General features: G+C 39.4%; 2 protein-coding genes across 19 annotated transcripts in view; one reads left to right on the forward strand and one right to left on the reverse strand.

Moving 5' to 3' along the window:
* Dh31-R (Diuretic hormone 31 Receptor) overlaps nucleotides 1–24,635 on the forward strand; it is a 217,053-nt gene that overhangs the window by 82,068 nt on the left and 110,350 nt on the right. The window lies entirely within an intron of this gene.
* On the reverse strand, nucleotides 1,507–22,399 carry LOC117225342 (UDP-glucosyltransferase 2). 5 transcript variants are annotated; one of them, XM_076519198.1, is made up of 5 exons: nucleotides 21,983–22,399; nucleotides 4,611–5,030; nucleotides 3,744–3,975; nucleotides 2,482–2,707; nucleotides 1,507–1,885 (listed from the first exon to the last, which is right to left on the reverse strand). In XM_076519198.1, the coding sequence occupies exons 1-5, from the start codon at nucleotides 22,382–22,384 to the stop codon at nucleotides 1,606–1,608; spliced, it is 1,560 nt and encodes a 519-aa protein (XP_076375313.1). In that variant the 5' UTR covers nucleotides 22,385–22,399; the 3' UTR covers nucleotides 1,507–1,605. The 5 variants fall into 5 exon arrangements, with proteins under 5 accessions (XP_076375313.1, XP_033334730.2, XP_033334729.2 ...); XM_033478839.2 differs by lacking the exon at nucleotides 21,983–22,399 and adding an exon at nucleotides 20,009–21,024; XM_033478838.2 differs by lacking the exon at nucleotides 21,983–22,399 and adding an exon at nucleotides 16,908–17,897.

A 24,635-nucleotide genomic window follows, 5' to 3' on the forward strand; every position in this document is an offset into this window, starting at 1 on the left:
TGCGCGCGTTTTTCGAGCTTTTCGGGCAGAAGTTGCCGGCAAAACGATAGCCGAACTCTCTTTCGCTCTGTGGTTTCCGAATAATACGCGCATTTTCAACGTTTGCTTGTTTAACGCCGAACCTGCAGAGCCCTGAAAGTAATTAACGTGTATTTATTTAAACAATTTGCTATTTTTACCGAAATGCCTACGTCCATCAAGAAATTTCTTCGATCGTTCTCCTCTATGAGAGCGTCATCATAATTTCAGCAACTTGAAAACCAAATATATGAAACGGGCCATTTTCCGTAGGTTTAGCGTTTAATTTCTCTAATTTTAACACTAACGGACAAATGACCGGTCTTGCATATTTTATTTTCGAATTGTTGACATTAGGAAGATTCTATCTTAAGAAACGATTGAATCAATTTTTTTACTCGGGCATGCGTTGTAATAAAAATGGCGGCAAATGGATAAATTTAGACGAATACAGTCTTCTTTAATCAGCAGTTTTCGAAATTATTCGGAAAATTCACATATTATTGTACTGTCCAATCGAGTTCGTTGATAGAAAATAAAATAAAATAAAAAGTTCGACAGAATTCTAAAGATACTACTGAGTAACATAGAGACTGACTTGGGTAATAACATTTTTACTTTACATTGTTTTATATGCAATATATGTGTCTTATGTGTCATTGTCTTGTTCAATTATAATGCATTGTCTATAATATTTTCACAGTGTTCATTTCACTATTTTTTACAAGAGTAGATAAAGAACAACGATGCACCTTCGCCTCTGGGAAAATGTTACCTGCACACACGGTTTTAATTTTGCGAAGTTGTTCGCCCGAGGTATATTACATTTTATAAAGGAACTTCTTAAGTCATTCGCTTTTTCGTCGGAAGAAAAAAACGATTACGTTGATCGTGTAACAGATAGGACGTAGGACATAATTTTGTGATCAAGATAGCGAAAACTCTTGTCGCTATCACGACTAGGCTGCGGATTTTATGCGTTTACGACGAAAACGAATTAGTCGAATACAAAATTAAAAAGAACGTTGAAAGAATTTGGAGGTATCGTTACATTATTTTCAACTTATTGCTAAAACTAAATCAATCCGAAATAGCTTACGAGAATTTCGCGACAGCGTTACGAAGTCCAAACAGCTTCGGATTCGCGAACGTTCCGATAAAAATGCCTAAATGCGATCACGTGTATCGATTCTCTTAAATTCGTACGTGAACTTCCGGAACAAAAGTTCACGACACTCCAGTAAAAAGTGACAATTATTGATGGCAATTAGACTGCGGATCTTCGCGCAAAAAAATACTTTCTGCACTGATCGCAGCAAACAGGGAATGCGTGGTTGTCTATTTCTGATTTGAATAATTTTAATGAGTCATAAACTATGCAATCTGATTATTAAATTCGTCGGTGTCACTGTTTCTTATTTCATCTCCTCATTGTTGTCATAAATGCCTAAGGATCCGCAGTCTAACGATAACATACGTGAACGTCTGTACGTATTCCATGTTTTTTCATTAAAATTAATATAGTATAGTCTAATACAATTAATATGATATAAATAGGAGAAGGGGAGATAACGAAAACAGATCAGATTACGACAATTTCTTCTTGCCGGACGGTGTTTGTTCCACGTTTATCAAGCCGAACGCGAATCGCACGGCGCATACTACGATGTAGATCGCGAGGAACGCCACACCCAATAGGAACAAGTAAACGTCCAAAAGCTGTTGTTGCCACCACGTCAGGTTCATCGCGGGTGACTTAAGCGCGTTCGCGCCGTGCCTGATGATGTACTCGGTCCAGAAGACGGCGGTGTCCGCTGAGCTTAGGGGACGGTCCAGGAATTTTGCAGACACCTTCTTCGCGGTTTCACTGAAAGACAGAGGTCTCACTCGTTCACGTCGTCCAGAATTCTCTGAATTATTGCACAATGTTGATCGAACGTCACAGAATAATAATTACGAGCGGAATAATTTTTTCAAGATTCGTCATTCATCAGCTTCACTTATTGCAGCTTAGAAAAGCAAGAATAAGATATAAATGCTTTTAGATGATTTTAGGTAGTAAGAGGGAGTCTATCGTTCCAGCTCCGCCATGTTGGAAATGGAGTACTAACAGAGTTTCGATTGTTACAGCGCGAAGAGACGTCGCTTCCGCTATTTTAACCCTTTGCACTCGAAGCTATTTTAGCTTCAAAACTATTCTATTCCTTCAAAATGAAAGTATTATAATTGTGAATTATAATTGTGATTTGAACTGTTCATTATAAACCAATTTAATGCTACAGAAATTACGTTTAAAAAGTGATGTAGCAATTTTGAACGGTGCCTTAGAAACGTCACTCAGGTGCAAAGGGTTAAGCAATAAATGACAGAAACGTTTGTCTATCGTTTCAATAGAAGATATCTTGGGATTAATTATGCCTTGGTAAATTGAGATTAGGGAGAGAATAGGAAATCGCTAATTACCGATACTGCGGGTCGTGTAAAACAGCATTCAAAGCTTTGTCCAGTTTCTCCTCCGTGAGGGTGTCAAGGTCTAATCCAATTGCAACGTTGGCCCGGACGTAGGTGTTGATATTGATAAATTGATCGGCAAACAAAGGTATACCGATCAGAGGGACACCATAATGAATCGCCTCCTGGGTTCCCATGAGTCCTCCGTGAGTGATGAACGCCTTCACGTTCGGGTGCTCTGTGTGACAATTGATTTCACGTTATTTAATTTCGTACGTTAGCCACTTATCTTCGAATTTACCCTACTTGAGTAGGGTGACATATTTTCAGATTCTTTCGCAACAATTCAGTAACTTTCTATTCGATATTCACGACAATGATTCCTACTCAATAATTAACACGATAATTTCTACTCGATATTTAATATGACATTTTGTACTTAACGTTTAACACGATAATTTCTACTCAATATTCAACTCAATAATTTCTGTTCAATATTAATCTCAATCTATTCGATATTAAATACAATAATATCTAATGTAATTAATATTTACTCAATAATTTCTGTTCAATATAACTGAATAATTTTTGTTCAATATTGATGTCGATCTATTCAATATTAAACACAATAACATCTAGTAAATATCTACTCAATAATTTCTGTTCAATATTAATCTCAATCTATTCGATATTAAATACAATAATATCTAATCTAATTAATATTTACTAAATAATTTCTGTTCAATATAACTGAATAATTTTTGTTCAATATTGATGTCGATCTATTCAATATTAAACACAATAACATCTAGTATATATCTACTCAATAATTTCTGTTCAATATTAATCTCAATCTATTCAATATTAAATACAATAATATCTAATGTAATTAATATTTACTCAATAATTTCTGTTCAATATAACTCAATAATTTTTGTTCAATATTGATGTCGATCTATTCAATATTAAACACAATAACATCTAGTATATATCTACTCAATAATTTCTGTTCAATATTAATGTTAATCTATTCAATATTGAACACAATAATATCTAATAAATATCTATTCAATAATTTCTATTCAATATTAATGCCAATATAATTTCTAATCACAATATTAAACTCAATAATTATATTGAATCATATTAATATAACTCAATAATATTAATGTCAATCTATTCAGTATTAAACACAATAACATCTAATGCATATCTACTCAATAATTAGTCTAATCTTAGTCGTTGATGGAACAGTTTCCCCAACGGAGACTCACTAAGAACTTTGACTTGCGGTATCCAAGGCGACGTGTAAATGTTCTTTGGCAGTCCAGGTGGCAGCTCGTTTGGATTCGGTATCTTCATCAAGACCCGGACGGGTGCGATCTTTCCCAGGGAGTTGTAGAATATTTCGAGATGCTTCATGGGGAACGATTCGATTTTCACCATCGAACCGAACGAGAAGTAGATGAATCCACTCGTGCTCTCGTTCATCCATTTCTCCAAGCTCTGAAAGGGGACGTTCTTTTTAATCACCGAGACCGGAATGTTATTTCTGTAACATTATTACGCTGTGTGCTGTTCCTTCCGTCGAATTACGTTGTGTTCGCTCAACACCGTACACAATATTATTATATTCTCAGGTTTGTTCTTTGTACGACTAGCCGATGTAGCCATTATTCTTTTGAGAACGAGGAAGCTTTAAAAGCAGCTTAAATGCGGCTTAAGACGGAGCTCCAGAAAATGCTCGCGATCCCGTCGTCTTAGCGGAAACCAGTCCTTTTGAAAATGAGGATTAATCGTGAATGATGCCGAGGTAATAAAGCGCAATCAAGTTAATTCGCAGAATAAAATGAATAATAAAAATTCAAGCGGCAACGTCTTCGATGATAAAATCATATAACGAAGCGAATAATGATCCATTAGATCGTAAAAATTAGATGATTATTAGATCATAAAAGTCGAATAATAAGAAAATTCAGAAATAAAATCCATAACAACAATCGAATAAAGTCGACGGGAGAGATTAAACAGAAAATTCGAACAATGATACGCGAAGGTAACAAAAGGACAACGTGTTTCATCGTTCTCAGAAAAGGCAGCGAAGGAGGATTGGAGGATAACAATGGAAATGAAATAATTACGGGCGGCAATTCGACTCCTTCTTCCGTGACGTGCAGTCCCCCGACTTCGATGAGCGCCGGAGTCATGGTCTTCACCCCGTTCATGGATATGTGAGAGTTGACGAGGATCATCGAGATGTTCTTCTCGAGTGTCCTGACGTCCGGTATGTCGTCGCCCAGATATTTCCTCGCGATTTCGGTCTGCGGGCTCGAGTAGTACAAGAAGCTCATCTCGTGGTAGGTAGAGTGTAAGAAATTGTACGCCCTCTGCCAGAAGTTCATCTGCTCGGGCAAGGTGATCAGATTGTTCGCCGCGTACGCCAGGTTGTGCGGGTTGCCGATCAGGTCGTGGTGCCACGGATAGAGGATCGCCGAGGAGACGCCAATGATCGGCACCTTCAACAGGTGGCCGATCGCTAGGTAACAGTGCGCGCCGAACACCTGGAACATAGCGAACAGGCGTCTTCAAACTTTGTCATTTTCGTAGCACGATTCCGTTTTCAGAACTTTTGTCATTTATTTGACGATGGCAAATATTCGATTTGCATTTCGAATGGCAAAAGACGACGAAGAATATGAGTCGTTGGTCTGCGGATTTATAATAAAAGTAAAAACAGCGTTCATTAATTGCAAGGTGTAAAAATTACGCAGACGTATGTATCTTGTCTTAAACATTCCAATAAGTTGACAGTAATACGATAATATCCTCGAATTGTATAAATGTCATTCCTATTCTCCATTTGATCGAGATACGTTTTCGCCACAAATGCAATAAAATCCGCAAGTCATAATCCGCGATTGTTTAAAAACCATTGGAAGAAGAAATACGTTATCGTCTGTTGTTACTTGCGATCATCGTCATCTTGCACAAATACCTGCAATTTACCGATGAGTAGGCTGTGACAAATCGCGCATGCTGTAATATGATTTTCAGATAACATAATGATCGTTGCATAAAGCGTGATTAATAAGTCACGAAAGTACTGAGAATGCAACGCTGAAATCGCAAGAATCACCTCTGGCCACGTGCCGCTTATCACGATGCCTCCTGTTCCGAGGAGATTAACCGTGATTCATCAATTTCATAACGAACGATTACTTGCCGCTCTGGTTCTTTTTTTTTTCATTTTCGCGCGTTGTCCACGCAAGCAGTGGCTTCGCGTCGATGTAATTATGTAATACGTTTCCCAGCGTCATCTTGTTGATTAACACGTTACGAGATCGCGACGACTTGGACGTGCGACTAACTTTGTAAACAATCTCACACGTAGATAGTTCGCAATAGATTCATCGAACGTATTCGGTACGGAGATTCAATGAGACAGCGAATCTCATAGGTTTACGGGTCGTAAACGTAACTACGCGAATTCGAAACGTGTCTCCTTTCTCTTTACAGCGATTTTCGAATTAGCGTTTAACTAATTACAGTAATTCCTCCGTAATTCGCGATTGTTTTGATCATCCGAGCCTTGCGTTCTCGTTTTTATAGTTATTGACACTCGGTGACCATAAAAACGAGCCGCAAGGCTCGAACAATCGTATCTCCTCCTCCCAAATTGTCAACTTTTGTGCGCAATCCGAGCGCGAATCACGGAGAAATTACTGTAACTTCATATTTTGCAAACGGCTTGCCAAAGCGATTCCGCATCTACGAAATGATCCTGTTTTTCCTTCCTAATTCGCGATTGTTTTGATCATCCGAGCCTGGCGTTCTCGTTTTTATAGTCGTTGACATTCGGTGACCATAAAAACTAGCCGTAAGGCTCGAACAATCGTATCTCCTCCTCCCAAATTGTCAACTTTTGTGCGCAATCCGAGCGCAAATCACGGAGAAATTACTGTAACTTCAGATTTTGCAAACGGCTTGCCAAAGCGATTCCGCATCTACGAAATGATCCTGTTTTTCCTTCCTAATTCGCGATTGTTTTGATCGTCCGAGCCTTGCGTTCTCGTTTTTATAGTCGTTGACACTCGGTGACCATAAAAACGAGCCGCAAGGCTCGAACAATCGTATCTCCTCCTCCCAAATTGTCAACTTTTGTGCGCAATCCGAGCGCGAATCACGGAGAAATTACTGTAACTTCAGATTTTGCAAACGGCTTGCCAAAGCGATTTCGCATCTACGAAATGATCCTGTTTTTCCTTCCTAATTCGCGATTGTTTTGATCATCCGAGCCTTGCGTTCTCGTTTTTATAGTCGTTGACACTCGGTGACCATAAAAACGAGCCGCAAGGCACGAACAATCGTATTTCCTCCTCCCAAATTGTCAACTTTTGTGCGCAATCCGAGCGCGAATCACGGAGAAATTACTGTAACTTCAGATTTTGCAAACGGCTTGCCAAAGCGATTCCGCATCTACGAAATGATCCTGTTTTTCCTTCCTAATTCGCGATTGTTTTGATCATCCGAGCCTTGCGTTCTCGTTTTTATAGTTATTGACACTCGGTGACCATAAAAACGAGCCGCAAGGCTCGAACAATCGTATCTCCTCCTCCCAAATTGTCAACTTTTGTGCGCGATCTGAGCGCGAATTACGGAGAAATTACTGTAACTTCATATTTTGCAAACGGCTTGCCAAAGCGATTCCGCATCTACGAAATGATCCTGTTTTTCCTTCCTAATTCGCGATTGTTTTGATCATCCGAGCCTTGCGTTCTCGTTTTTATAGTCGTTGACACTCGGTGACCATAAAAACGAGCCGCAAGGCTCGAACAATCGTATCTCCTCCTCCCAAATTGTCAACTTTTGTGCGCAATCCGAGCGCGAATCACGGAGAAATTACTGTAACTTCATATTTTGCAAACGGCTTGCCAAAGCGATTCCGCATCTACGAAATGATCCTGTTTTTCCTTCCTAATTAGCGATTGTTTTGACCATCCGAGCCTGGCGTTCTCGTTTTTATAGTCGTTGACACTCGGTGACCATAAAAACGAGCCGCAAGGCTCGAACAATCGTATCTCCTCCTCCCAAATTGTCAACTTTTGTGCGCGATCCGAGCGCGAATCACGGAGAAATTACTGTAACTTCATATTTTGCAAACGGCTTGCCAATGCGATTCCGCATCTACGGAATGATCCCGTTTCTAAATCGATTCTACATTTTTTTAATAATGACGAAATATGGTGTTCAGATCGGCGAAAGAAGTGCCTATTTGTAAAAAATCTAAAAACAGAGAATTGTCGGGAACATTTCCGATATATCAGCAGTTATCGCGGCGCATTGTCGTTCCGCAAGAACCAAAACCTAGTTCTCTCGTTTTAGTTTCAATTTCCAGTGATTAGTTTCGAGAGAGTTTCGTATCGACGACCCGATAATGAAAGAGTATCGATTATCGTTCGGCCAGTTGAAAACCGAAGGAAGCAGAACGGACAGAACTGAAAAATGGGATACCGGCGATGCGTTCGATGGTATCGTTAGCCGATTCGAACGCCGCGGGCAACAACTGTCTAGTTTATTGCTTAATCGATCCAGAACGATTCGAAGCGTTCTACTTTGCGAACTATCGCATGTATCGTTCGACACTTCCCGCGCCAATTTGTTGGCAATTTGTTGTGCCGCACGCGGTCGCTTTCGCCGGTGATTCTCGAGCATTATGGAAAGGGACAGATTAAGAAAATTGCGTTTAATGGCGCGAGGACGTTTAACGACGCACGAAGTTTCCACGCTTTACTAATGTAATTTACAAGTCGCCGAGTTCTTTACGGCACTCGAGAACTTCTCCGGTAGATGCACGCGGCATACCAAACGGTTCGCTGACTCCATCTTGGAAGCTCACGCAGTCGTGTGTTTGTTGGGGACCAACGCAAAACGGAGAACTGCGTCGCGCATTAACTCCCGACACGCAAAGCGTGTTGTTGTGCTCACGTTTCATTCGGATCATTTCTGACAAAGCGTTCCAATTTTTCACTGTTCACGGGGAAAAATAAGCGGTCGTTTTTTAACGCTAAACCTACCGCGGTCAAAACGACCGTTCACTGTTCTCGCAATTCTGCAAACTTCGGAGACCGTTTCATGGAAAACGCTTGAATAAATTGCATTATTGCAGCAAGTTTTATAATAGAAACTTTACAAAGTCTAAATAAATTCGATATTTTTATTTCTAGGAGAAAGTTTTAGGTACACTTCTCTTTATTGAAGAATAAAAATATATATATATATTTCTTTTTTATTATATTGTTTATTTTATATATTATATATATTACATATTATATATAATATAATAATATATATAATATATAAAATAAACAATATAATAAAAATAAATATATATTTTTATATATATAATAAGTAATATAATAAAATATATACAATATATATATATCTGCTTTGTAGGTTCACACAATGTCAATCATTATACAGCATCTTTCCGATTTTGAATATGACGATTTTTTGTATACGTTTTTTCCAGTTATTCAATTTAAGAGACGCTTCGTCGTCGAGAAATTCCACATTGAAGAGGCTAAATTACTAAATAACGACAATGCATGCGTCACAAGCGATATCGATCGTGTTAATTGTACCTCTACGCTCTAGTATCTCATCTGTATTTCGATGTCTATTTTTAGTTTCCAGAATGGTTGAGAAATGGTATACTTATTTCCATCGTGTTCGAAGACGTCAGAGGTTGTTTAGGAGGTTGTACACGCGCTTCGCATCATGGTATTATCACGCACGTATCGCCAGATATCGGGGAATAGTGATTGCGAATTTCGTATATTGCTTTGCTGGTCATACTCGTGTATCGTGTTTCGAATTTGATTTACGCCGAGCTTGGAGGGTAGTCGTGTCATTTTTCAATTAGTTACAGTATCGTGAGGTAGATTACGATAATTATTACTGGTAATGATTATTTTTAGTAATAACTCGTTAGATATGGATGACAACCCATTTTGTTGTTTTGTTTAAGTCGGAATACAGTTCCAGTAATCCTGTCGTCAATGTACTTAAGTATTCAAGATAACGTAGACACAAGACAAATAGAATTTTTTTTTTCTTTTAAAAAAATTGTTACGTTCGGAAAGCTTCTACTCGTTTCAATTATGAAGGGGGCAAGGAGACTTCTTAGAGCGCTTGACGATTTGGCGAACATTTGGTAAACTCGATTCTCTGGACATTTTTTTATTATAATTGTCTGACGTGGATTTTCTATCATTTCGTTAAATTAATTAGAATAGTAGAAATTATTCGCAGGGTTAGTTTGAGCTCAGAGCAATTTTTCTGTGGATGTCAAAAATATAATTTGCAAATGTACGCATTAATTAGCTGGCCAGTGGTACTAATAGTGACCTAGTGACCACGGATTAATTCCGTTGCTAAAGAAAAATAAAATAACTATTAGCTTTCAAATTGTTTAGCTTTCATTAAATGTTTGATCTAATCTTTCAATACAAATGATCAAGTTCTATTGTAATTCATTTTTTATTCAATTTTATAGTGATACTACTGGTTCTGTATGAAGAGGACAAACAATGTATCCAATTTAAAGATGACAAACGTTTTTTTTTCAAGGAAATGCTTTCTCAAGGAAACAGTTCATTTCTGCGAACGATATTATCTTCTTGCTTTATACAAGGTTTGTTTTTGACATATGGATATTCACTGTGCTATTTTCACGTAAATTTAGTTTTGAGGACATACATCATAGATACATACGACATAATCAATAATATACGTGCATACTTGCATATTTTTCATGCGCGAAAACGATAAGTCGACGCGTAAAGCGTGCTACTTTCTCAAAAACAAAGCGAAATTGACTCGAGATTCCAATCAGTTAACCCTTTGCAGTCGGTGTCATTTCAACACGAAATGCAAAATAACTCTCTTGTCCTATAACATTCCTATTTTATACAGCTTAGTGCATTTTATGCAAACTGAATTGCGTGATTCATGCGACAGTTGCACATTTAACAGTTTTTTCAACGTAAACAAATTGTATAATATTAGAACGATTCCGAATGGCTCGATATGACATGATTGAATGCAATGTGATAACATTGAAATGATTACGATATGACAATTTTTAGTGGTGTTTTAGAGTCACCGTTCGACTGCGAACGGTTACGTGTCTTGGCACAGCAATCAAGCCAATCAGTGATCTCGGCACGAGAATCTGCTTGGCGCAAGAATTGACAATAACCAGCCGAAAGTCAAATCAATTAGTCATCAACCAATTAAATTAACACGTTGGATGCCGCGTCAGTGACGTACGAGTGACGCAAATTTTTCTGCTAGGTTCCGAAATTCATTTTTATGGTCAATTTCAACTTTCCAACTTCGTTGATTCAACTTCCTAATTTCGATCCCATTAGCTAGATAACTTCGGACATTTTTTGGAATTTTCTGGTTGACAGTCGCAAACTTTCAACTTTCCAAAATGACTGGTTAATGATTTTTTCTTTCACAGTTCTTGGTATCATACAAATATTTCTGGGAAAAACTTTTTAGGTGCACTTCTCTTTATTGAAGTATATATATATACTTTTTTATTATATTACTATATTATTATATTATTATATTATTATATTACTATATTATTATATTATTATATTATTATATTATTATATTACTATATTATTATATTATTATATTATTATATTACTATATTATTATATTATTATATTATTATATTATAATATTATAATATATAATATATATATAACAATATAAATGATACGAAGTTTAAATAAATTCAGTCTTGGCATTCTTACAAAACGATATTATACATCAGTCGCGTTTAGGGCTTGATAGTCCTAGTGTTACCTGACCAATTGTAACATTATTGCAATTTTCGTGATCGACATTCATCACTTGACAAGTGAAATCCATATTTTAGCAGCCTCACCTGCACAATCATCGCGTCGTAAGGTGGATCATTCGGCGGGTTCTTCGCAATTTCCTGAATTTTAGGGTCGCACAAGGCCTCGCATACCTCGGTCCCAGCGAAGGTAGCAACAGCGTGGCTCACAGATACAAACAGTATGTGCTCCATGTCACTGTATGACATGTTGTTCATGTACCCCCTGACCGACGGCAGAACGACCACATCGTTGTAATTCGGATAGGGTTTCTTCAACGGGAACGTGCTGACGACGTCCACCTGGTGGCCCTTCCTGGCGAGAGCCTTCATCAGTCGTTCGAACATTATGAAGTGACTCTTCCCATTGAACGGGAACACTCCAAGGATCCTGTACCCATGGCACATGGACAGAGTCGCGCAGAAACAGATCAGCGCCAACAGCTTCATCTTCGATTGCCACTTTATACACTTCCACTTAATTCGGCTGTTTCGATTGAGCCTAATCGACGAAACCAGGACTCGTCTCGAAAGGGTCGGGTCTGCCAAGTTAGACTCAGGCTCCGCAATCGATCGATCGTAAAAGGAAGTCGATGATCTACACCGGCACCCTGCGGTTACGCGAGTCACAGTAGTTCACGCTGACAATTTGTGCGAAGATTTCCTCGTCGAACGGAACGAGGTCAATGTTGGCATCGAGTTATGGTGGCGTACTGACGACGAACTTCTGTTGTACCGAGACCGTAGTAGATAAATTTGACCTTCTCGAGCGCTGTCTCAGTGTAGATAAAAGCAGCCGGCGCGATATCGAATCGATACAAGACCTGTTTTTACGCTTCGTTCCATGCAAATTTTCACGAGCGAACGTTATTTATGACCTTTTTTCGGCGTCTTTACGCTGAACTTGTCGAGCGGTAACGGTGGCTGACTCGTAAGAGTGAAAATATAGAAATCATTTCGACTTTTATTGACTTTTAATGATAAAACTTGCTTCAATAATGTAATTTATTCGATCATTTCCCACGAAGATGTCTCTAAGGTTTGTCGTATCGTTGAATTAAAAATCGATCATGTTGACCGTGCTAGGTTCGATGTTAATTAAGCTGATGTAAACGATAAAATGCATCTCGCATCCGTTCCAAGGTGCAAGCGTGCCGTGCTCACGTTTCATTTGGACCAGCTTTGACAAGTGGGTCGTTTATTTTGAAAGTGGAATAAGTCACTTTACCGTAATGAAAAGTGGTGGTTTTTTAATGTTTATACGAAATTATTTATACTGAGAAAAATATCAGTATCCCGAGATAACGAATACAAGTAAATCTTCTCGAAAGTTAGCATCCATATTTTTAAACGTGTTAAAACGCAAACCCTTAAATATATCGACTTAAAAACAAAAAGTGACTTATGCCACTTTCAAAATAAACGGCTCAAGTGTCGCGGTTTTTCATAGCGGATTTCAAACTCTTCACAGCCTTTTTCCGTGCCGTTTCTCAATTTAGGAGACGCTTCGATGTCGAGAAATTCCATAAGGAAGAGGCTAAATCACTAAAAGCAACAATGCATGCGTCACACGTGATACTGAAGGTGTTATTTGTACTTCTCCGCTAGTATCTCATCTATGTTTCGATATCTTTTTTTCAGTTTCTGGAACGACCGTCAATTTTTTGTAGACTTATTTCCATCGCTTTCGGAGATGTCAGAGTTTGTTTAGCAGGTCATGCACGCGTTTCGTGCCGCGGTGTTATCAACAAGTTCATCACCAAATATTGGAAAATCGTGTTTCGTATATTGCTTTGCTGGCCATTCTCATATCGTGCTTCTAATTTGATTTACGTCGCGAGTTTCGAGCTTGGCGAGCAGCCGTGTTAAAATTAGTAACAGTGTCGTGGGACAGATTAAGATAATTAAAGAGCACTTATTCGAGCACTTGACGGATCGTTTGAATCAAGATATTTATTAGGTCTACCGGAAAGTTCTGTCCGTTTAAGAAATGAAAGGAAATAATAGATTCTTCATAAATTTAGTAATATTTAATATAATATAATTATATTATATTAAATATAATATGATATAATATATATAATAATATATATAATAATATATATAATAATATATAATATAATATAATATAATATAATATAATATAATATAATATAATATAATATAATATAATATAATTTCCGTCGTTACTTATAATCTCTTGCCAGCGTGATAGCAATTTGTGTGAGCAACATTTTTCAAAAATACATGTCTCAAATGAACATGTGTATACCTATTGAAATTTCCAATGACATTATCAGACAGACCTAATATATCAATACTATTTACTTGTAAATTTAGATTGACTTCCAATTAGAACATTAATATCATATAGAATAATAGAAATTATTCGCAGGGTTAATTTCAGCTTAGATTAATTATTTCTAGGTGTCAAAAATACAATTCGCATACGTACATATGCTATTTAACTGACGAATCGTGTCAAACAGCGAGTTCAAACTTTCCGCTTTCGGTTTCACCAATGAAATTACACTTACCATTGTCGTCGATATGTCGTTCACGTTCAACAAACTCATACAGTCAATACCTTGGTACAGCGATGTCTCCCTAACTGACGCTCAGATTGTGCACAAAAATGGGAAGAAGAGTGGAAGAAAATTTGGGAAGAGGAGATACGATTATTCGTGCCTTGCATCTCGTTTTCATAATTATTGACAATTCGTAATTATAAAACCAAACCGCAAGGCTCAAATAATCGTATCGCCTCTTCCGAAATCGTCCACTTTTGTGGACAATCCGAGCGTCAATTAGAGAGAGACATTACTGTATCCTCACCTCCACAATCACCGCGTCGTAAGGTGGATCATTCGGCGGGTTCTTCGCAAGTTGCTGAATCCTAGGGTCGCTCAAGGTCTCGCAGATCTCGGTCCCAAAGAAAACAGCACTAGTATGGCTCGTGGATGCACGCTTCATCATATCGTGTATGTTATCGAATGTGAAGTTGTTGATTAAATGCGTGGTTGCCGGCAGAACGATGATATCGTTGTAATTCGGACAGGGTTTCTTCAACGGGAACGTGCTGACCACGTCCACCTGGTGTCCCTTCCTGGCGAGAGCCTTCATCAGTTGTTCGAACATCACGAAGTGACTCTTTCCGTTGTACGGGAACAATCCAAGGATCCTGTATCCATGGCAGGCGGACAGTATCGTCAAGAAACCGATCAGCGCGAACAGCTTCATCTTCGATTTTGTCACTTCACACTCTTTCCACTTAATTCAGCTGCCACTGTATAGCCTCGCCGACGACCCAGAAATCACCCAAAGTATCTACCAAATTAGACTGATCGACTCGGATCGATAGCAGGCTATCGCTTACGCTGCGTAATCAACCGCTCATGATAAAAGGAACTAAAAGACCGACGTGGCTTCGGGCGATTAGGCGAATCACGGCTAGGTCACGCTGACGATGTGTGTACAGCGAGCACGTTTCCCGGTTCGACGGATAGGCGTCGATGTTGTATTCGAGCCGCACCAATGTACCGACGCCGAACCTATGACGTGCCCAATCGTCGGGCCTTTGTGGGAGCCTGATATGTTACAGGGTCAGGACCGGACCAAAATATGTCGGGCAGGATGGGACGGCATCCCGATACATTTCACTGCTCGAGATCTCGAGATCCCGAGTGTTTCGGGTCCCGAAAGTTTCGGGACTGCGCTCCGTTCTCGGATGGTCTCGGTCGGTCTCGGGCAGTCTCGGTCTCTACGCAGGCGTGGTATATATTTAGAGACTGCTCGAGACGGGCCGAGACCACTAGAGAACCGAGCTCAGTCCCAAAACCTTTGGGACCCGAAACACTCGGGATCTCGAGACCACGAGCAGTGAAATGTGCCCGGTCCCGCCCGATCCCGCCCGACTCTTTTCGACCCGTTCCGAACTTCGGATTCCCGAGACTCGGGCGGATTTGCATAATGTTACTAATCATAGATAAGTTCAATCTCCCGAAATACTGCTTTGGTTCAGATAGAAGCCGGCAGCACGAAAACGAATCGCTTTTCTGCTATCAACGATCCCAGTTTGCCGAGCGGTCGCCGATTAGGATTCTTGTCTTGGCGTCTTACTTCGGCTCGTTGGGGCGCCAGTATTCCGATTTCTGATTTATGAGGGTTGCCGGTGAGATAGTTAGGGCTGCGATAAGTGACTCGTTCGGCTCGGTTTCAGCGACCGGATGAAGGTCTCCCAGGGCGCGTTCTCGTAGATTCATTGCGGTTACATCGCGACGCAAAGACAGTTTCGTGGATTTTAAATATTCTGACGACCATGAAACGTGAACGTTGCTTTGGTGAGACCAAGAACGGTTGTAAGACATTGTCTTTAGAATACGATTACACAGAGAAACTATAACAGAGAAGATAGTTCTGTGGTTGTAGAGAAAAACGCAGCGAGTCGCAATTTCAAAAAATTGTAGTCGACGCATTCGTTGAATTGTAACATATAGAATTTACGCGTTTATCAGAAAATAATCATCGTGAAAACAAATTCTATAGGCTGAAAGGGATGATGCAATTTGAAACAACACTAATACGGAGCAGAACTTAGAATTGATGAGCAGAACTTTAAGCGACAATATCTCGGAGTTTGAAGCACGTGACTTGCGGCCTTCCTCCGTTGCAGCTATAGAATTATTGTGCCAACCTGTTATCGACTTATCTCAGATTATTCAGTTAAAGTGCTTTTGCTATACATCGAGGAATATACAAGTTGTTAATAAAATATGTGAAGTGACCCCGGGTGGTTTGTAACACGGCATTCATTTTTGTTGTAAATGGATTGTATCGTAGTAGGATTTTTAGAATTCAATAGAGTTAATCTACTATTTACTGTAGAACATTTTTACTTGCAATTCCGTTAAATAAATGACTTTGATATTGTAGGAATTTTGGAGGTCGATATTCGTATGTAGTTGTCCCGTTTCGGTTTCATTAATTAGTTCACTTTGATGTAGTGGGAATTTTTGTGAGTCGGTATTCGTAAATTTTAACTTTCCAGTTTCGGTGTCATTAAACGAGTTGGATATCGCGGGAATTTTTACAGTCGCTTTTCGTAAATCTGTTAATTTTAAAAAATTCTAGCTTTCATATCATTAATGAAATCAATTTGACACCGCGGGAACTTTTTTAACTTTTCAATTTTGGTGTCATTAAACGACTTGAATATCGAGAGGATGTTTCGATATTTTATACATTTCGTAACCGTAAATTTTTCAATTCTTTTCATTCATTTAGATAACTTTTACACTGCGGACATTTTGGGGTCGATATACGATAAATTTCAACTTCCTGATTTCGTATTCGTTGGTTAAGTAATGTTCACATTGCAGCAATTGTTCGCGTTGGTGTTCGCAAAGATTCAACTTTCAAAATAACTTTGACATAACATTCTAGTTTCGGTTTCATCAATAAAATTTCACTTGCCATTGTCGCCGATATTCATCGATAACGCGCGAAGTCAAAACCTCCTCACCTCCACAATCACCGCGTCGTAAGGTGGATCTTTCGGAGGGTTCTTCACAATTTCCTGAATCCTAGGGTGGCCCAATGTGTCGCAAACCTCGATCCCAGCGAAGATAGCAACAGCGTGGCTCGCAGATACGCTTAGCATGTCCTCCATGTCGCTGAATGTAACGTTGTTCATGAACTGCCTGAATGCCGGCAGAACGACCATATCGTTGTAATTCCGATAGGGTTTCTTCAACGGGAACGTGCTGACCACGTCCACCTGGTGTCCGTTTTTGGCGAGAACCTTCATCAGTTGTTCGAACATCATGAAGTGACTCTTCCCACAGAACGGGAACAATCCAAGGATCCTGTACCCATGGCACGTGGAGAGTATCGTGCAGAAACAGATCAGCGCCAACAGCTTCATCTTCGATTGTCACTTTGCACCCTTCCACTTAATTCAGCTGTCTGTATCGAACCTGATCGGCGACCCAGAACTCATCGAAAGGGTCTCCCGCGTCAGACTGATCCACTCGCAACGGTTACAGTCTATGTTCTTAGACTCTCTAATCATCGGGTTGTGATAAAGGGAACTAGGCGATCTACGCGGCTTCGAGCGATTAGGCGAATCGCTGTAAATCACGTTGAAAATGTATGTGCTCGCTTTCCCGTCGAACAGACCGGCGTCAGTGGTGGCTCCGAACTACGCTGGCGCACTGACAGTGAGCCTAGGATGTATCTAGACGCAGATAAAGTAGATCTTCGGAAGACCTGCTTTCGTTCAGATAGAAGCCGGCAGCAGGAAAACGAATCGTTGACGGAGGACACGCTTTCTGCTCTGTCCCAATTGATCCCAATTTCATTGCGCGATCGCCGATGTCTTAAACGGTTCTTTGTGTCTTGCTTCGTCTAGTTTTGTCCCTGGGGTGCCGAATTCTGGTTTATGGGGATCGTCGATGAAATATTTAGTGCTACGATCCGAGGTTCGTTTTGCTCGGTTTCAACGACCGGGAAGGACTACCGTAGCGCCACGGGATGCCTCCTGATTTCGATCAGCCCGGAAACGTTTGTTGTGATTCTTCACGGTTACATCATGACGCAAAGGACAATTTCGTTTCATTTAAATAGTCTGACGAGCATGAAACGCGATTTCGTAACCGTTGTTTACGTCGGCACGTGTCTCTCCCGGTCGCATGCGCCGACTCAAGCATCGAGATCGATGTATGCGCCATGTTGATCTAGAATTCTTAATTATTTGGTTGGTATCGTCAAGAATCCGATCAGCGCGGACAGCTTCATCTTCAATTGTCACTTTACGTCAGGGGTGTCAAACTCGCGGCCCGAGATGAACATTTTTGATGTCAAGTATCAGGACGTAAACAATAATTTAACTTTATATATGTGTTTATTACAATGTACTAGTCAAAATAAAAATATTTGTTTCTATGAACATTGATTTTTTTTGCGGCCCACCTAAAGTTAAGCATTGTTTATTTATTATTATGGCCCAAGCTAGCTTTTGAGTTTGACACCCCTGCTTTACGTCCTTCCACTTAATTCAGCTGTTTATATGTAACTCAATCGACTGTCCTAGACTCGTCCAATGGGTCTATCTCGTTGCACTGATCGACCCTGATCGGCGGTATGCTCTCTAATCAACCGATCGTGATAAGATCGTGACAATTAAATCGGAAAAAATTGAATTGCAACAACTTAGACGCGATAATTAGTGTGCGCGATTCTCTGTCGGACGGATCGGTGTCAACGTTGGCATCGAGCTTCGTTGTCGCATTCGCATAAACTTGTGCTATGCGCGCATCGTTGTAGTCAAATTCAGTTTTCCAAAGTGCCTATTGCACGATGTCGAATCGATATCACTGGACTCGTTACTTTTGCACGGACGGTATAAATTTTGCTGAGCAACCCCCGATTACGATTCTTTTCTTGGTATCTTACTTCGTCTCGTTTTGTTCCTGGTGTCGCCGATTTCTGGTTTATGGGGTTCCTAATTGTAGTCTGTTATGCATTTTCTATAATTGATACAGTCTACCAATTTTTAACTAGGTTTTGAAACTCGTTTTCATTGCAGTAGATTGGACGAACTGAATTTTACTGGGATTTTTAGAATGCGAAAGCGTCAGTCTAACATTTCCAGCGATGAATTTGAACTTTCTGGTTTTGGTTTCATTGATTAAATTACCGCGATGCTGTGGAAATTTCTGGGATTGATATTCGTAAATGTGAAATTTCACAATTGATTCGTTTGACAATTTCGTTCATGACTACTCGTTCTCACTAATAAATTCCCACGCGATTCAGATAATTCATATTTATTGTATGATAACCTCTACCTCAATATTTATATATTGATAATAGAAGAAAAACTCGTGTTTCTATTTAAAAGTCGAGCATAGCATCCGTATCTTTTAGACCATGCTGAAAATCTTCTTAACGTGTCTGATACCATGTTATAGGCACTATCATATAGGTCAAGGGTTAATGGATTTATGATACTCGCGCCAAGTCTGAGCAAAAAGTGCTTATCTTGAAAGTGATTTAAAAGAATACGTAATTGAAATATAAAATTTCAATTGACTATAATAAAAATAGAAAATATCAGATATTACAATTAAAGTATAATTTCAGTAGATTGCAATGGAAACATAATATTTCAATTGATTGCAATGGAAATATAACATTTCAATTAATTACAATAGAAATATAAAATTTCTATTGATTATAATTGAAATATAGAATTTAAATTGATTATTCGTCAATTATAATTGTTCTGTTCCGGTGTCATTAAACGACTTGAATATCGAGAGGATGTTTCGATATTTTATACATTTAGTAAGCGTAAATTTTTCAATTTTTTTCCATATCATTTAGATAACTTTCATACTGCGGACATTTTTGGATCGATATACGACAAATTTCAACTTCCTGGTTTCGTATTCGTTGGTTAAATAATGTTGACATTCCAGCAATTTTCGCGTTGGTGATCGCAAAGATTCAACTTTCAAAATAACTTTGACATAACATTCTAGTTTCGGTTTCATCAATAAAATTTCACCTGCCATTGTCGCCGATATTCATCGATAACGCGCGAAGTCAAAACCTCCTCACCTCCACAATCACCGCGTCGTAAGGTGGATCTTTCGGCGGGTTCTTCGCAAGTTGCTGAATCCTAGGGTCGCCCAATGTCTCGCAAACCTCGGTCCCAGCGAAAGTAGCAACAGCGTGGCTCGCAGATGTAACTAGCATGTACTTCATGTCACTGAATGTCATGTTGTTCATGAACTGCCTGAATGTCGGCAGAACGATCATATCGTTGTAATTCCGAAAGGGTTTCTTCAACGGGAACGTGCTGACCACGTCCACCTGGTGTCCGTTTTTGGCGAGAACCTTCATCAGTTGTTCGAACATCATGAAGTGACTCTTCCCACAGAACGGGAACAATCCAAGGAACCTGTACCCATGGCACGTGGAGAGTATCGTGCAGAAACAGATCAGCGCCAACAGCTTCATCTTCGATTGTCACTTTGCACCCTTCCACTTAATTCAGCTGCCTGTATCGAACCTCGTCGGCGACCCAGAACTCATCCAAAGGGACTTCTGCGTCAGACTGATCCACTCGCAACGGTTGCAGTCTATATTCTTATACACTCTAATCATCGGGTTGTGATAAAGGGAACTAGGGGATCTACGCGGCTTCGAGCGATTAAGCGAATCACAGTAAATCACGTTGACAATTTATGTGCTCGCTTTCCCGTCGGACAGATCAGAGTCAGTCGTGGTTCCGAACTACGCTGGTGCACTGGCAGTGAGCCTAGGATGTATCTAGACGCAGATAAAGTAGATCTTCGGAAGACCTGCTTTCGTTCAGATAGAAGCCGGCAGTAGGAAAACGAATCGTTGGCGGAGGACACGCTTTCTGCTCTGTCCTAATTAATCCCAATTTTATTGCGCGATCGCCGATGTCTTAAACGGTTCTTTGTGTCTTGCTTCGTCTAGTTTTGTCCCTGGGGTCCCGAATCCTGGTTTCTGGGGATCGTCGATGAAATATTTAGTGCTACGATCCGAGGTTCGTTTTGCTCGGTTTCAACGACCGGGAAGGACTGTCGTAGCGCGACGTGATGCTCCTGATTTCGATCAACCTGGAAACGTTTGTTGTAGATTCTTCACGGTTACATCATGCCGCAGTTGACAATTTTGATTCGTTTAAATCGTCTGACCAGCATGAAACGCGATTTTGTAAACACTGTTTGCGCTGGCACGTGTCCCTCCCGGTCGCATGCGCCGATTTTGCATCGAGATCGATGTATATATCGTCGATCTAGAATTTTTAATTAGTTTCAACTTGGTCTTGAAATTCATTTTTGTTCTAATGGGATTGCATTCTAGTAGGATTTCTAGAATACAAAGAGAGTTAATCTACTTACTGCTTGCTGGTTTGGGTTTCATTGGTTTACTGGCTTCGATGTTACAGGAATTTCTGGGGTTGACGTACGTAAATTTTGTCTTTTCTAGTTTCGGTATCATTAATCAAACCTTTTTGATGTTGCGGAAATTTCTAAGGTCGGTATTCGTAAATTTTACCTTCCTAGTTTTGGTATCATTAACACTGACTGCCGCGCCACTCATATAACACGGTGACGAAATTATTAAAAATTTAAGTTCTATGCTAATCCATAAAAATTTCGTAATTTTATTAAGATTCGCAAGAGTTATGAATGTTGACATAATAATCGATGTCATATAAATTTGCTTTGCAAGTTTCACTTAACTGATTAATATACTTTAATTCTATGTAACCTTTTCCATGATCCAAATGCAATCCGCGGTTTTATTTGCGACTTCATTAACGAAAAACACTGACCAATGAGAGGCGAGCGCGGCTCTAACCGAGAGTACATCGCAGACAAAGGGTTAAATAAATCGAATATCGTAGACATTTCTCTGTCGACGAATATAAATTTGTACTTTCTAGTTGCGATTACCACTGATCAAACAACTTTGTTATTGATAGAATTTTTGACCTCGACGTTCACATAATATATAATATTATAACGCACAAGCTCGGTAACTTAGTATCCTCACCTCTACAATCACCGCGTCGTAAGGTGGATCTTTCGGCGGGTTCTTCGCAAGTTGCTGAATCCTAGGGTCGCTCAAGGTCTCGCAGACCTCGTTCCCGGCGAGGTTAGCGACACTACTGCTCGCAGACATAGCTGACATGGTGTACATGTCAAGGTATGTTATGTTGTTGATGAACTGTCTGGTTACCGACACGACGAGCGCATCGTTGTAATTCCGAAAGGGTTTCTTCAACGGAAACGTGCTGACCACGTCCACCTGGTGTCCCTTCTTGGCGAGAACCTTCATCAGTCGTTCAAACATCATGAAGTGACTCTTCCCATTGAGCGGGAACAATCCAAGGATCCTGTACCCATGGCACGCGGACAGTATCGTCAAGAATCCGATCAGCGCGAACAGCTTCATCTTCGATTGTCACTTTACGTCCTTCCACTTAATTCAGCTGTTTATATGTAACACAATCGACTACCTTAGACTCGTCGAACGGGTCTATCTCGTTACACGGATCGATTCGGATCGGCGGTAGGCGCTCTAATCAACCGATCGTGATAAGATCGTGTCAATTGAATCGGAAAAATTGAATCGTAACAACTTAGACGCGACAATTAGTGTACGCGATTCCTTGTCGGACGAATTGGTGTCGACGTTTGCTTCGAGCTTTGTTGTCGCACTGACATCAGCTTGTGGTATGCGCGCATCGTCGCAGTGAAATTCGGCTTTTCAAATTGTCGGCTGTACGATAAGGAGTTGATAACACTGGATGATACAAATTTTGCTGAGCAACCCCCGATTACGATTCTTTTCTTGGTGTCTTACTTCGTCTCGTTTTGTTCCTGGTGTCGCCGATTTCTGGTTTATGGGGTTCCTAATTGTAGTCTGTTATGCATTTTCTATAATTGATACAGTCTACCAATTTTTAACCAGGTTTTGAAACTCGTTTTCATTGCAGTAGATTGGACGAACTGAATTTTACTGGGTTTTTTAGAATGCGAAAGCGCCAGTCTAACGTTTCCAGCGATGAATTTGAACTTTCTGGTTTTGGTTTCATTGATTAAATTACCGCGATGCTCTGTGGAAATTTCTGGGATTGATATTCGTAAATGTGAAATTTCACAATTGATTCGTTTGACAATTTCGTTCATGACTACTCGTTCTCACTAATAAATTCCCACGCGATTCAGATAATTCATATTTATTGTATGATAACCTCTACCTCAATATTTGGATATTGATAATAGAAGGAAAACTCGTGTTTCTGTTTAAAAGTCGAGAATAACATCCGCATCTTTTCGATCACGCTGAAAATCTTCATAACGGGACTGATACCATGTTATAGACACAATAATATAGGTCAAGTGTTAATAGATTTATGATGCTCGCGCCAAGTCTGAACAAAAAGTGCTTACGTTGAAAGTGATTTAAAATATAATAATAATAATAATATATATATATATTGAAATTTTATTATATATATATATATATATATATATATATAATTGAAATATAAAATTTCAATTGATTACAATTAAAATATAAAATTTCAATATATATATATATATTATTATTATTATTATATTTTAAATCATTTCAATTTATAATTTTATTATATATATATATATATATATATATAATTGAAATATAAAATTTCAATTGATTACAATTAAAATATAAAATTTCAATCGATTACAGATAAAATATAAAATTTCGATTGATTACAGTTAAAATATAAGATTTCAATTGATTACAATTGAACGAAACTATCATATCACACTAAATGAATCGCATTATTATTATATTAATATCACACTATTCACAACCTGCCAAAATGATTCAAAGAAACAACTTAATTTTCATTCAGTTTCTGTTTCTCTCAATCATCCCATTTAATTTCTGCATCCTGCAGTTGGCAAATTCGTTTCATGCGTAAAGTGCCCCGGCAGTCCGGTGTGATTACCAAGAAATTGTGCAACAAACGTATCATCGTGCTCTGCAAGAAACTTGCAAGTAACCAATATGTGTCTTCAAAGTGACACAGCATTATAGCTAGACGCGATATGAACGGAAAGAAAGCGACGATTGTAGCGGGGCTCTCGAAGTTCCATTGGAATTCAGGATCGAACGGAGATAGCGCGAAGTTCCATGAGTTACGTACCGATCTGTAGGCAAAAGGGTATCAATTCAAAAGGTTCACGGGGAGATTAATGACTATTGCCATCTAGCTCAGCGCGAGTCGTTTAGCTCGAGCGTGACAACGCTTGGGGCCGTGTTAGCAACAATAAGATAAGTAGTAAGTTAAATTGTATGTGTAGTAGACCGTACGACGCAAGTGTATACGAGAAATAACAAGTCATTGTCTCTTTTGATTACGTTACACAACGTCCGACAGATTTTCCGTTGACGTTCCGAATAGCGCGGACACTTTTGTCATCGTCGAAATTCTGTTCTCCGCTTCGTCTAGCTATCGTTGCGACAAATTCCTGCGAAATCACAAAGATTCATTACAGTAAAAATTCTCCCGAATTTTCCATCGCCTTTTAAACAAAATTGAACAATTTAGGAGCCTTGGGATTCGAGCCTTGCGTCTTATTTTCATATTCGTCGACAATCGGCGACTGTAAAAACGAGCCGCGAGGCTCGAATAATCATATCTTCCGTG

The sequence above is a fragment of the Megalopta genalis genome, chromosome 2 (genome assembly GCF_051020955.1).
Source record: "Megalopta genalis isolate 19385.01 chromosome 2, iyMegGena1_principal, whole genome shotgun sequence".
NCBI classification, from domain to species: Eukaryota; Metazoa; Arthropoda; class Insecta; order Hymenoptera; family Halictidae; genus Megalopta; species Megalopta genalis.

What these genes read in the sequence shown, in the direction of transcription:
- LOC117225342 (XM_033478835.2), bottom strand. Translation starts at nt 14,626, where the DNA reads ATGAAGCTGTTCGCGCTGATCGGTTTCTTGACGATACTGTCCGCCTGC. An exon ending in AAGGAGTCGAATTGCCGCCC is followed by an intron (nt 3,976 to 4,610) that starts GTAATTATTTCA and finishes GTCCCCTTTCAG; the next exon opens with AGCTTGGAGAAATGGATGAA. An exon ending in TTACACGACCCGCAGTATCG is followed by an intron (nt 1,886 to 2,481) that starts GTAATTAGCGAT and finishes TCTGTCTTTCAG; the next exon opens with TGAAACCGCGAAGAAGGTGT.